General features: G+C 42.1%; 1 protein-coding gene across 3 annotated transcripts in view; it reads left to right on the top strand.

The window, feature by feature from the left end:
* Window positions 1-14619, top strand: part of LOC122940792 (alpha-2-macroglobulin-like protein 1) — a 231912-nt gene that overhangs the window by 161479 nt on the left and 55814 nt on the right. For 2 of the 3 annotated variants that reach the window (XM_044297554.1, XM_044297553.1), the window contains exons 17-19: window positions 3486-3600; window positions 10833-10983; window positions 13283-13508. In XM_044297554.1, the coding sequence (XP_044153489.1) occupies window positions 3486-3600; window positions 10833-10983; window positions 13283-13508 (492 nt within the window). The remainder of the gene's footprint in view (window positions 1-3485; window positions 3601-10832; window positions 10984-13282; window positions 13509-14619) is intronic. The other variant, XM_044297555.1, reaches the window with a different exon arrangement.

Below are 14619 nucleotides of genomic sequence, written 5' to 3'. Positions count from 1 at the left end.
TTGTGACCTCCACAGTGCCTGTCCCCTTAATTATAGTAAGAAAAGGTTCTGATCAGGCGCAAATTCACAGGTTCCAATAAGTCTCTATAGGTGAATCTTCTTTATTTTCATAAAAGGTAAAATGGTGTATAGAACAATGCGTTTCGGGGCTCAAATTGTCCCCTTCATCAGGTTAACAGTAGTCACAATAGCTAATAGTAGATACAAGTATATATAGATGTCCCCTTAATTATGACCTCTACAGCACCCAACCCCCTTAACATTGACCTCCATAGTACCCCGCCTCCTTAACACTGACTTCCACAGTGGCCCACATCCTTTACAGTGATCCTCCACAGCGATCTAGCCCTCAACAGTGACCTCTATAGCATTTTCCCCCCTTAACAGTGACCTCCATAGTTGCCTGTGTCTATAACAGAAACCCCCTACAGTACCTTGCACAGCGACCCAGCCCCTTAACAATGGCCTGCATAGGGACACTTCCCATTTAACAGTGACTTACCCACTACACCACGCCCCCTTAATATAAGACCTCCACAGCACCCTGCCCCTTAATAGAAGACTTCCACGGCACCCTACCCCTTAACGGTGACCTCCCAACAGTGAAGAAAAATAGTTGAGTTGTTATGGAAACCTGGTGTAACTGTGTATGTCAAGACTGAAGGACCTGCAAGTTTGTATTAGATAATAAGGGTCATGTGACTGTATAAATGGCAGTTAGTATGTGAGCGAAGCTGCAAGCTCATATTGGCTAATACATTTTTGGGGGGAATATCTCAGGAATGGTATAACCTAGAGATCTGAGGCCCGGTCTAAAACCTTCCCAGACACCTGATGTCCTGATTTACCTATGTGCCAAATTTGGTGCAGATTGGTCTAGTCGTTTGGCTGTGCATAAAAAAAATGACAGAATTATATAAATATATATTAGCTAAAGGATCCGGCTTCGCTCAGGTATATTTAGTCTATTTCATTTAATGTTTGTGTGTGTCGTTAAAATAGATCAACACTATCCACTATAGCAGTGACATCTACATCACCCTGCCCCAAAACAGTGACCTCCACAGCCTCCCACCTCTTAACACTGACCCCCCACAGTGCCCCGTCCCATAAAATTGGACCTCCAAAGCAGCTCACCCCCTTAACTTTGAACTTTACAGAAGCCTTCCCCTTTAACAGTAACTTTCACAGCATACCACCCCCTTGACAGTGACCCCCACAGGGGTCCACCCTCTTAACAGGGGCCTTTACTGGATGGGGGGAGTGTCCTTTTGAACAGCTCACTCTAAGACAGCAGCACTGTACTATCTGAGTGAGTGCAGGGAGAAAGTTGATTTTTTACCTTCATTTTTTCAATCACTGTGGGCTCAGGAGTGGGAGGGGGCATGACCTAAACAGATCTGGGAGTGGCTTAGCGGGAACTAGAAGTTGACTTTTAACTTCATTTTTTCTATCTCAGTTAGCTGAGGAGTGGGAGGAGGTGTGGCCTAACCAGTTTGGGGGTTGTCCTTTTGAACATCTCTCTCTAAGACAGCAGCACTGTGCTGTCTGAGTGTGAGCTGCAGGGAGAAAGTCACCCTCCCTTCCACCCCTGCAGCTGACAGAAGTTGATTTTTACCTTTATTGTTTCAATCCCTGTTGGCTGAGGAGTGGAGGGGGCGTGGCCTAACCACCTTAGTGGGACCTAGAGGTTGATTTTTACCTTAATTTTTTCAATCCCCGTCAGTTCAGAAGTGGGAGGGGGCATGGTCTAAACAGGTCAGGGGCGTGGCTTAGTGGGACCTGGGGGTGGGGTTTTAAGTCTTTTGAGGGTGGATACATTGTGGTAGGGGACGTGTCTGGGCTCCTTCCTGCAAGAGTGAGGCCCCTCTGGGCACCTTATTGGCTCATTTGCATACCAAATAAACTGGATTTTCAGAGGATAAAAACATATAATGCTGGCACATCTTGAAATAAGGTACTAAGTGCTATTAGGCCATGGCTTTATTTCAATAGCAATTATCTTTGTGACAGATTTTCTTTAAAGCTCTCCTACAGCAGTGAAGAAAAATGGCTGGGTTGTCATGAAAACCTGGAGTAAAACTGTGTATGTGAGGGCTGGAAACCTGTGAGCTTCCATTGGCTAAAAAGGATCATGTGAACAAGCTTCTATTGGCTAATGCATTTTTGGGGAATATCTCAGGAACGGTACATCCTAGAGAGCTGAGACCTGGTCTAAAACCTTCCCGTACCTGTGTGCCAAATTTCGTGATTGTAAATGCGACGGTACAGATTCCTTAAGCGGACATACAAACACACACACACATACTCTCAGCTTTATATATTAGATATATCTCATATATATAAAATGAATTTCTGTCTGTCTGTCTGACTAGACGTCTGTCTGTCTGGACGTTCTTTTTGCACGAGCAAACGACTGGACCGATCTTCACCAAATTTGGCACACAGGTACATCAGGTGGCCGGGAAGGTTTTAGACTGGGTCTCAGCTCTCTAGGACGTACCGTTCCTGAGATATTCCCAAAAAAACGACCCACGTTAGCCAATACAAGCCTGCAAGTCTTTCTCTTCAAATCCCAACTGCCATAAACACAGTTTTACTCCAGGTTTTTATAACAACCCAGCAATTTTTCTTTACTACTTAAAGGGGGGACACTGCGAAGGTCACTGTTATTAAAGGGGCAGGCACAGTGGAGGTCATTGTTATTAAAGGGGCAGGCACTGTGGAGGTCACTGTTATTAAATAATAGGGCACTGTGGAGGTCACTGTTATTAAAGGGGCAATCACTGTAAAAGTCACTGTTAAAGGGGTGTCACTGTGAAAGTCCCTGTTAAAGGGGTGTCACTGTGAAAGTCACTGTGAAAGGGGCGGTCACTGTGAGAGTCACTGTTAAAGGGGCGGTCACTGTGAAAGTCACTTTTAAAGGTGCGGTCACTGTGAAAGTCACTGTTAAAGGGGCGGTCACTGTGGAAGTCACTGTTAAAGGGGCGGTCACTGTTAAAGGGACGGTCACTGTGAAAGTCACTGTTAAAGGGAAGGTCACTGTGACAGTCACTGTTAAAGAAGTGGTCAATGCTAAAGGGATGGTCACTGTTAAAGGGGCGTGCACTGTGGAGGTCACTGTTAAAGGGGCAGGCTCTGTTAAAGGGGCGGGCACTGTGGAGGTCAGTGTTAAATGGGCGGCCACTGTGGAGGTCAATGTTAAAGAGGCGGGCACTGTGGAAGTCATTGTTAAAGGGGTGGGTACTGTAGAGGTCACCGTTATGGGGGAAACTGTCGATATCTTTTTACTACACACGGAAACATAAAATGAAATAGATAAAATAGAAGCCGGGTCCTTCTGCTAATATATATACATATATATATATATATATATACATATATATATATATATATATATATATATATATATATATATATTATATCTATATATACATATATAAAATTGTATCTATTTTTCTTTGTCACTTTGTATTTCCTCATAGGCCACGCGTTTAAAAATAATAACCAGTGCACTTATTAAGCAACCTCTAAAGTGTTATGCTATTGTATATTCCACCAGGGAAAGAACATTTGAAAGAAATGTTCTTGTTGCTTCTGGTAAGTTACTAGTTACCTTTTTATATAAAATCTAGATAATGAGACACACTTGCATCCTCTATGAAATAATAATTCTAGATAATTACTAAGAACTTTGTCTATAACTTTCCTATGCTAGCGGAAGGGGAATGATTGTCAATGTATTCATGTCTGAGAGGAATAACAGAGGAACGGCACAAGCCCAAGCTCTAAGGAAACAAAACCCAGAATTAATACTACATGGAGAATACTAGTATTTATTACAGTAGACATGTCAGGAGTAGCATTGAGCGCAAATATTCGAATAGCGTTTTTATTGGCATTTTCTGTGAGTTGGCAAGTTAAGCCATAATTTGCAATGTTTAAAAGTATAACAATATATGCCTATGCAATAGGCTTGCTTAAAGGACAATAGTATACAAATATAGATTGCATATTTAGTAAGGTCTGTAACAAATAGACCATAACATTGAGGGGTAAAGGGGGGGAGGAAAACACAGGGAGGAAAGAAGGGTTTGTGAGATAATCCCTATCGCAGTCTACCCAAGTTTGAGGGACCGTTTTCCACTAGGCATTCATTGTTACCCTCACATCTCAGTGCGGGAATCTCTCAATAATTCAGGGGGAATAGTTGGAGTTATGGAGCCATGGATCCCAAGTGAGTAGCCTGGACTTAAGGGGGATAATAGTGGGAGGCATTAAGCTCTCATATCTACATGACTTGTTAACCTCCTGTATAACCTCTGCTATAGTCGGTGTAACAGATTGCTTCCAATAACGTGTAATAATCAGTTTAGCGCTAAGTAGGACATGTCCTACTATGTTCCTGCAGTCTGGGGGGATGTTATGTATACCCAATAACAAGAGAGCCAGTTCAGGGCAAGGATCCATAACCTGGGCTAGTATCCCAGAAATCAGGTCAAAAACACTGTGCCAGTAAGGGGTGATTACGGGGCATGCCCATAGGATATGGAGTAAAGAACCTCTAGCTCCGCATTCTCTCCAGCAATTGGGGGAGGATGCAGGGTAGATTGTATTCAGTCTCTGTGGGGTGAAGTACCAGTGTAGGAGGGTCTTCAGCCCCGCTTCGTAGTGGGTAACACATTTGAAATTAGAAACCAGAAATCTGATAGCTTGTGCCCAATCTTCGTCTTGAAATGATTTCCCCAATTCCGTTTCCCATTTTTGGATGGGTAAAGTTTTGGCAAAAGTGGGTTTATCTCCTAAAACATCATACACATATCGCGTAGTATGTTTTTTAAAGAGGAACGGGAACTGGAATAGTCTCAATATGTCGGAATTTATTGAGGGTGGGTCTTGCGTAATCTTTGCAATAAAGTGCCTGATCCTAAGAAAGTTGTAGAATTCTGTATGCGGCAATGCGAATAAGCGGTGGAGAGAATCAAAGGGGAGGAGACAGCCATCTGACAAGATTTGAGATATAGAAGTAATCCTTTTTCCCGCCAATTTGTCAAGTTAATGTCAGGGATGGTTAGTTCCAGTGTTCTTATAGTGGCATGTGTTAGGAGAGTGGATTTCGCATTCTTCTGAACATTGTGAATTGTGGACCACAGGTTGCAAACATGCTTTATCGTAAGTAAATCACTGTGCGGCTGGGATGGGTCCCAGAGTAGATGGATCAAGTAATCTTTTAAAGAAGCGTGAATTATAGTGGATGATTCAATCTGGATCCAGGCTTTTGCGTCATCTGGGGTCCACCATTTCCGGGCGAAGGAAAGTGCTATTGCTCGGAAGTAGTCCCTAATATCAGGAAGGCCTAGTCCGCCAGCGTGCTTTTTCTTGGATAGTAATGCCCGTGCTACTCTAGGTTTGGTTGGGCCCCATATGTATTTACCCAAAGTCATCTGTGCTTTTTTGAAAAATGTCATAAGGATCGGGATTGGGAGGGCTCTAAATATGTATATAAACTTAGGAAGGGTCATCATTTGAAATGATGCCACGCTACCAACCCAGGATAATGCTTTCATAGAGAAGCTGTTAAGGTCACTCAACATGGTATATAGAAGGGGAAGGTAGTTTCTATTATAAAGTAGAGAGCAAGGAGAGGTAATCTTAACCCCTAAGTATGGGAGCTCTGATGTTTGCCAGTCTAAGTCATGAGAGGATTTTAAAGAGGCTACCTTCACTAGTGGTATGTTAATAGGGAGAGTTTAAGATTTGGCGTTGTTGATTTTATAGTAGGAGAAGGACCCATAGTGTGTAGTGATGAGCAGCAGGGGTCATATTCGAATTCGCGATATTTCGCGAATATTTTTTAGAATATTCGCGAATATTCGAAAATTCGCGATTATTTTTTTACTTGAAAAATCGGCAAGGTAATGATTGTATAATATGCGAATTTTCGTAATTCGAATTTTTATTGCGAATTTTTCAACTTCCAACTACTAGACAAAGAAGATTATAGCACTATATTAGCTAAATTGCTCTATATTCGATTTTTTTTTTCGAATATTCGCTATATTGCTATAACTTCGTTTTTTCGAATATTCGTAATATTCTAAAAATAATATATAGCTATATAGCGAATATTCGAAAAAACTAATATAGAGCAAAATTCGCAAACACTACTACTCCTAAAGTCAAGTATATTGCAGCCTTCTTATTGGCCCACAAGCTAGAAGCAGGGAGGGATCATGTGTACTGATTTAAAAAAAAAAAAATTATAAAAAAAAAAAAAAAAGAAAAAAAAAAATCGAATATTCAAAATTACGAATATATATAACTATATTCGAAATTTTCGCGAATTTTCGAAGTACCTATATTCGCGATAAAAATTCGAAATTCGAATATTCGTGATCAACACTAATAGTGTGCGATCATTGTAAGGGCAGCGTCTAGTGAGTTACTGGGGTCTGTTAACGTGAGAATGATATCGTCCGCATAGAGTGTGATTTTTTGGGATCTGTTACCTATTTCTATTCCAGCTATTGAAGGTGAATTCCTAATAGATTCGCCAAGGGTTCCAGTGCCAGGGCAAACAATAGAGGTGATAGGGGGCAACCCTGTCTGGATCCGTTAGTAATTTCAAATGGATCTGACACCACTCCATTTACCCAGACCTTTGCGGACGGAGAGGAATATAAGCTGTGAATAGTCTGTAGTATTTGCCCTGAGAATCCCATTTGGCGGAGTGTAGAGAATGTGTAATCCCAGTGCAAGCGGTCAAATGCTTTTTCCGCATCTAATGTGATCGCTAGCATTGGGAGGTTATGTATTTCAGCGCAATTAAATAAGTCTACAATCCGTCTAGTGTTGTCAGATGCTTGTCGGCCAGACACAAACCCAGTTTGGTCAGGGTGGATCAGAGAAGGGAGGAGAGGAGCTAATCTATTGGCGATAATCTTGGCAAAGATTTTTATGTCGGAGTTAAGCGGTGAAATAGGGTGGAAATTCTGGGGTACATCAGGCACTTTGCCAGGTTTTGGGATAGTGACTATTAGTGCCGCCCTGCACCGATTTAAACATCTCAAGCATGTAGGGAGCAAGAGTTATGCTGAAAGTGGCAATAGTATTCATTAGAGAGTCCATCGGGACCTGGGGATTTACCCATCTGGAGAGACATAACAACCTTATTAACAAAGTTTTGCTTTATTTATGGGGTGGAGCAAATGTGATATTTTGGACTTCGCCTGTTAAGTTTTTAGTTGTTGCGCCAAAAGTCTACCCGCTTTATTGCTCTGAGAGTAATATTTGGAAAAAAGCCGTAGGAGAGATTTATGGTAGTTTTGGAAAAGTAGGCTACTAAGCTTATTCCGTGCTTCTCTAAGCTCAGTGGAACATTGAAAGGTAGGAGTGGGCTTGTTTATGGCCTCCAATTTAGCAATGTGTTCTAGGGTTTGTGTAATGTCTCGCTCTCTGAGCTTTCTTACAGTGGAGTACAGTTTAATCAAAGAGCCTCGCATATACGCCTCTACATTCAATTGTGTTGAAAGCTCTAATACATATTTTGGGTTGTTAAAGAGAAATGTGTTATTCCTCCAAATAGGGGGTCTAGTCGATTGAAACTGCTCCTCAAGGGTGATGGTAATCGGGGCATGATCTGACCATTTAATAAGGCCTATATCAGTGGAAAGTGTATGAAGTAGAGCAGTGTGATCTACCACAAACATGTCTATTCGCGAGTAGGACATATGTATTAGGGAGAAAAAGGTAAAATCTTTTTCAAGGCTGTGCTGCATTCTCCATACGTCCGTAAGGCCCTCAGAGTGCAGGAAGGCAACAACCCCTGCATCTGGTCGCCTGGTAGGGGATGTGGAGTCAATAGTGGAGTGTAGGACGGTGTTAAAATCTCCGCAAAGGATTACCTTCCCTTGTTTGAGCTTATTCACATTGCGCATGAGTTTATGTAAAAAAGCCAACTGGTGGGAATTAGGGGCATATAGGTTAACCAGTGTGTACGTAATGCTGTTAATAGAGCAAACTAGAATAATGTAACGACCTTGGACTTAATTAGAGTATAGGCAACAGTGTTTTTGACTGCGATCAGGGTACCTCTCTTTTTCTTGTCACAGTGCGAATGCAGGATAGTAGGAAACAGGCGGTGGTGTACTCTATTGGCGTCTGCTTGCAGTAAATGAGTTTCCTGTATACACAAAACATCAATGTTAGCTGTCAGAGGTTCTTTCCACATATAAGACCTCTTCTGAGGGCAGTTAAGGCCTTTAACATTAAGGGACATGATCTTGAGACCCATGATGTCAAAGGGAAACTGCTAATTCAACCTCTGGAGAGAGTGAGGGAATACAATGTTTAGCGTTCAAAATCAATAAGACAAATTTGCAGGCACTGAAGGTTCTATAGTAGGGAAGAGAGTGAGGAGAGAGAGAGAGGGAGGGAAGAACAGCAATCAAAACAAATGAGACAGAGGTAACCGCCTAAGACTTAGTAGGTACTGAACAGGACGGAAATAACAGTTGAGGCAGAGACAGGGCGAAAGTTCAATGCTAGATTTGGAATAAACCCAAAGGATTAACTGTGACAGAGGACCTGCACCTAAACATGTAAATTACTGTTCCAACGCCCAGGTAGGGTAACACAGAGAGTCCCAACATAATAGACAGAACAGTGTATCGCCACTACGGTAGTCCCCGTTTCCAGGTTGTCAGCTATAGGGGATAAACTCAGGGCATCAGCCCTCTGATGAGTGTGGGGTAGCAGGAACTACGGTCGCAAGGTCAGCGTCCATATTACTGGAGGACAATGGAATCTGCCAGAGATGGAGTAGTTGTTTCCCTTCTTCCAGGGTCTTGATAGCGTGCGTTTGTCCGTTCTTGTGGATGAGAATTTTTAGGGGGTAGCCCCATTTGTAGGGGAAGTCATTATCCCTGAGGGCAGTAGTAATAGGTTGTAGTGCTCTGCGCCGGTGGAGGGTGACCATAGAAAGGTCTGTGTAGAGTTTAATCTTCTGGTACGGAGCAGGTAATAAGGACTTATTCCTCGCTGCCATCATGAGTGCTTCTTTGGTATGAAAGAAATGGATACGCGCTGAAGGTTTAGGAAGTCTGCGGGCCCTGTCAATGATCATATCAGGGATTGGGATCTGTGGCAAGAGTGCCCTTATTAGCCCTTTCAGGTAAGTTTGCAGATCCCGGGGGGACACATCTTCAGGAATACCCCTGAATTTTACATTGTACCGTCGGGAACGGTCTTCCAGGTCCACCATTTTCAACTTGACAGCTTCCAGCTCATCAGCCATAGCATTATGGGCATCAATTATAGCATTTTGTGATGCTGCAAATTCACCCATTTTCACATCCACATGCTGCACCTTGTCCTCTGTGGTCTGCAGCCTGGCCGAGAGGGGGTTAATCAATCCAGCTATATCTGTCTGCAGGGAGGATTTCAGGGCTAATAGCATATTTTTAAGAGAGTCCTCAGTAACTGGCTTATCTGTGGTGGGAAGCAATTGGAAGGGATCCAGGGGTGGAATATTGCGAGAGGTGTACTCACTCAGCTGTGGATGGCATCCGGTATGCACGATGTGCGGCTGAGGATACTGGAGACTGAGCGGCTGTTCCCGCTGTGCCATTGGACGGGCGCCATCTTGGATCCTATTCAGTGCTTGCCCTGGAGCTCTGGCCTCTTCTGGAGTCGGTGGAAGCTACAGAGGTACAGACACATGCAGCAGGTTAGTGCTGCCAGATACGTCCGGTGGGGAGGGAGAGCGGGCTGTGAGCGCAGGTGACATCGCGCTGATAAGGGATCCTAGTGCCGCCTTGTCTGCTCCATCGGCGCCATCTTTAAATCTTCCCCAGTCAAAGTAGTTTCCGTCCTGCATTTTCTGTAAATGCTTTCTAGTTTTCCCCATAATGTCGGCGGGGGAGTAGTGCATCTGAGGGAGCCAGTAGACACTGCTATGAGATGGATTAGGACGGGCAGGCAAGATTACAGTCGCTGAGGTGCAGGAGCTCTTCACTCAAGCGGCCATCACGTTCGGCAGCCTAGCCACGCCCCCGAATAGCGAATTTTAATCGCAAATATCTGCACTTCAAGAATTCACAAATATTTTGAATATAGCGCTATATATTCGTAAAATCGAATATTTGTTTTTTTGTTTTGTTTTTTAACACAGTACACATCAGGTGATCATTCCTCCCTTCTTCTAGCTTGTGGGCCATTGAGAAGGTTTTGTCACAGCTTAGCAACATCCCTAGCAGCCAATAGAATAGTTGCCTACCCCTTACTATATAAGAACCTCCCCAGCAGCTATTTTCTAAAGTTTATTGCAGTTATGAAAGAGACAGCAGTGTCATTGCTGTGCTCTGTGCTTTGTGTTATTACATTAGACAGTTAACCTATATATACAGTACAGACCAAAAGTTTGGACACACCTTCTCATTCAAAGAGTTTTCTTTATTTTCATGACTATGAAAATTGTAGATTCACAATGAAGGCATCAAAACTATGAATTAACACATGTGGCACACTCTTGGCAATCTCTTGATGAGCTTCAAGAGGTAGTCATCTGAAATGCACAGGGAGCTCTTGGAAAAATAGTGATACACAACATGCCTCAGTAAATTTTGCTTTATTTGGTTACGTTCCTCCCCACTCTATTAAATTTGTGCTCAATTTCAGCAAGACGGTCCTCAGTTGTGTACAGGTAGCCCTATATTTTCAAGGTCTGTTTTACAGGGCCAGTCAGTTACCTATATGATAGATATCCAATAATTGGCACTGGAGATTGTTGTTTTGTTGTTTTTTCTTATATCTTTGTATGTATTTATTTTAAGCATCCCTTTCTGGACCCGCAGGCGCACCGCCTGTAGTAAAAGATGTCGCAGTAGACGGCTCATCATCACAGCCAATGCCAATGCCAGAAGAAAGTGAAAAAGTAAGAACAGATTTTCCTGAGACCTGGATTTGGGGACTTGTTGCTCTTGGGTAAGTTGTCACAAGGAAACTGCACAGACATCTATTGATTTGAGCTGTTTTCTTCCAAAAAATAGAACCACGCATGTCCACATGATGCACATAGTATTGCAGCTCAGCCACATTAACCTCAATTGTATGCAAAAAATGTCAGTTTATATAATTAACAGAAAAATCTTTGTGAACTTTCAAACAATTACGTTTTTTTCTTTGCTTGCATTAAAAGGACCTTTAGATTAAATATTCTTTTTTTAGTTAGATATGCCTTATTATTATTATTATTATTATTTTAGAATGGGACTGCTCCCGCTATAAAACAAAAAATTCTCCAACAAGATTGTCTTTTTAAAGGGTCACTATGGTGAAAACTTGTGATCTGTTATAGGGATATATCAAAAGTTTAGATTAGTTAAGGTCTAAACCAGGCATCCTCAAACTGCGGCCCTCCAGCTGGTGCAAAACTGCAAATCCCAGCATGCCCAAACAGCCTACAGGCATCAGCCTACAGCAGGGCATTGTGGGAGTTGCAGTTTTGCAACAGCTGGAGGGCCGCAGTTTGAGGATGCCTGGTCTAAACTATAAGATTGGATACAATTAGTGTTGGTCGAGCACCAAAGTGCTTGTGTGCTCTGGTGCTCGAGACGAACACTTACCGATGCTCGGGTGCTCTACCAAGCACCCGAGCATAATGGAAGTCAATGGGAGAACCCGAGCATTAAACCAGGCACCCCCTGCTCTGACTCCATATATAGCTATGTCCAAGCACCGATCTTGCAAGTGATGAGGGAATTAAGCACAACCCATTGCATATTAGACAGTTAACCATATAAAAATTAAGTTCTAGTTATAGAAAACTGGATTCCGTTGTCCAGTGGCAAAAAAAATCTGTTTATTGATCATGAATGACTTACTAATATACTTTATCAAATATTCTTTGATCGTCCCATTTCAGACTCGCTGATCTGGCCCCATAACGTCAACTTCCATGTTCATTCCAACAAGCAAAGAGCTTCCCCTACCCCCCTCTATCAGTGATGTGCTGGAAGGGGTTGTGTGATTGGGTCATTTAAATAACTAAGACAGCCACCCTTCTATCTCGGCATCAGCCAAGATGGAGAAGACATCTGAGTTCACTATTGATTGGCTCCAGACAGCCCCCCTTCAAACACATCATTGGCATTGCCTGTGTCTGAATGAACAAAGAAGTGGAGGTTACCAGGACCAGGAAGGAGATCTGAAATAGGACTACCCAAGTAGATTTGATTCATAAAATGTATTAGTAATGAACCACCAGCACAGGATGGATGAAAACCAGCATCTAAATCACAGATCTTCATAAATGTCCCCCTATGATTCTAAATATGTATTTCTTTTAGTCAAACTCAATTGCAATCCCCCACAATTTTCTTGAAAAGGTTCTGAGTTATACATGTCAAACAGGAGTAAGTCATGCTTCTTTTTCGCACTTCCTAAATATTCATAATCAGCAGCTGCTGGGAAGGTGTGTGTCAGATGGATGGCCTCATTATTGCCTATTTGCATAACAGGACTGCTGAGCTCATGCACAACTTTAGGAGGACTCATCAGGACTTGGAAGGGGAGGGCGATTACAGGATCACAGAGGGGGTTAGAACGTGAGTCTTACAAAAGTAATTACATCTTCAGAATCAAGGGTCTCCAGGCTATATAACAGATGTATTAGCCGAGGAGATAAAATGATGACAGGTTCTCTTTAACTTGTTTCATGAGCAATAAACAGATCTTCTGCCATTGGACAATCCCTTTCAATACGATCCCCATCTTAAAATATGACATCATATTGCTAGGACATATCTTTAATTGGTGCAGGTTTTATCTCTGATCACATGAATGAAAGTAAAAAATGTCCTTTCTGCAGCCTCTCCATACAGTGGTGGTCTCTTCATAATGAGGATTGCTGGGATTCCTGGCAGTTGGACCCCCACTGATCAGGAAATCATACCCAGCAATATGCCATCACTTCTTCTTGTTGGACAACTCCTTAATGGGCATTATCTGTCTTTTTTTTTTTTATTAATGTGTCCCCCCTTCATGCAGCTTAGAGCTATCCCATTCACTGCGCAGGTGGAACCCACGTACATTGTGGGTTGTAGCCAAGAGTGGATGATTACGTGCACAATGTACGGCAGTGCAGAGTTAGCTTGGTGGGAACATTAACATCATTATTAATGTGATAGTTGTAAGGTGAGCAATAAAAAAAAGACGGATAACCCCTTTAAATCAATTGCAAAAGTATTACTGGAAAACAAGTCTGGTTTCTTGCTTTATCTAGAGAATCTGGAAGAACTGAAATCCATCATAAAGCTCCGGATACCATCACTGACTGGAATGCAGGAGCCGTATGTATGGGACCCAGTGGATTTGGCCTCTCTCCATCATCCTCGTTAAGAGTTTTCCAGTCATTCTTTGTTGACCTTACCCTCCCGTACGCTGTTGTTAAAGGAGAGTCATTTATTGTTAAAGCCTCAGTCTTTAACTACCTGAAACAATGTATAAAGGTAAACAACGTAACAGTCTACAATGTATTATAACATGTATACATGTGCTCTTAAAGTGCAAGGGTTAACTATGCCAAAGAAAGGCAGGCCCAAAATCCAGTACCAGAGCAATGATTCTGAGGGTCAACTAATTGTAGCTGCATGAAATAAAGCCTATATTTTTGTTTTTATAATTTTCAATATACGATTTGCTACATAGTTACATAGTTAATACGGTTGAAAAAAAACATAAGTCCATCAAGTTCAACCAAGGGATAGGTGGGGACGCGAATCCCAGAAGTAAATGAAACTAAGATTTCTACACATTTTCATAAGCATTTATGTTATTTACTTTTAATAATTCATCTAAACTGTCCACTGTTCCTGCTGTGACCACGTCCTGAGGAAGTCTATTCCACAGCCTCACCGTTCTTAGAGTAAAGAAGTTTTGACGCTATTGGAGACTGAACTTTATCTTCTCCAGTCGGAGGCAGTACCCCCTTGTCTTTTGAGTGCATTTTACATGAAACTGTTTTTCACCATACTTTTTGTATAGCCCATATATATTTTTGTATAGGTTAATCATGTCTCCCCTTAGACGTCTCTTCTTAAGACTAAATAAATTCAATTTTTTTAAATCTTTTTTTCAAAACTAAGACCCTTCATGCCCCTTATCAGTTTAGTCGCTCTTCTCTGTACTTTTTCCAGCTGCAGAGCGTCCTTTCTATGGACTGATGCCCAGAACTGAACTGCATATTCCAGATAAGGCTGCACCAGTGCTTTGTAAAGTGGTAGTATTACACTTGTGCCCCGCGAGTCTATGCCTCGTTTAATGTATGACAATATCCTGGTGGCCTTAGAAGCAGCTGATTGACATTGTAAACTGTTATTCAATCTATGATCTACAAAGACACCCAAATCCTTCTATATAAGTGACTCCCCCAGTGTTACATCCCCTAGGACATATGAAGCACAGAGATTATTACTACCAAGATGCATAACTTTACATTTATCCACATTGAACCTCATTTGCTAAGTTGATGCCCAATCACTCAGAGTGTTCAAGTCAGCTTGTAGTTTATGGACATCTTTCATAGACTATATAGTACTACATAGCTTGGTGTCATCTGCA

The sequence above is a fragment of the Bufo gargarizans genome, chromosome 6, assembly GCF_014858855.1.
Source record: "Bufo gargarizans isolate SCDJY-AF-19 chromosome 6, ASM1485885v1, whole genome shotgun sequence".
NCBI classification, from domain to species: Eukaryota; Metazoa; Chordata; class Amphibia; order Anura; family Bufonidae; genus Bufo; species Bufo gargarizans.
This window is presented reverse-complemented; position numbering and strand designations above follow the sequence as displayed.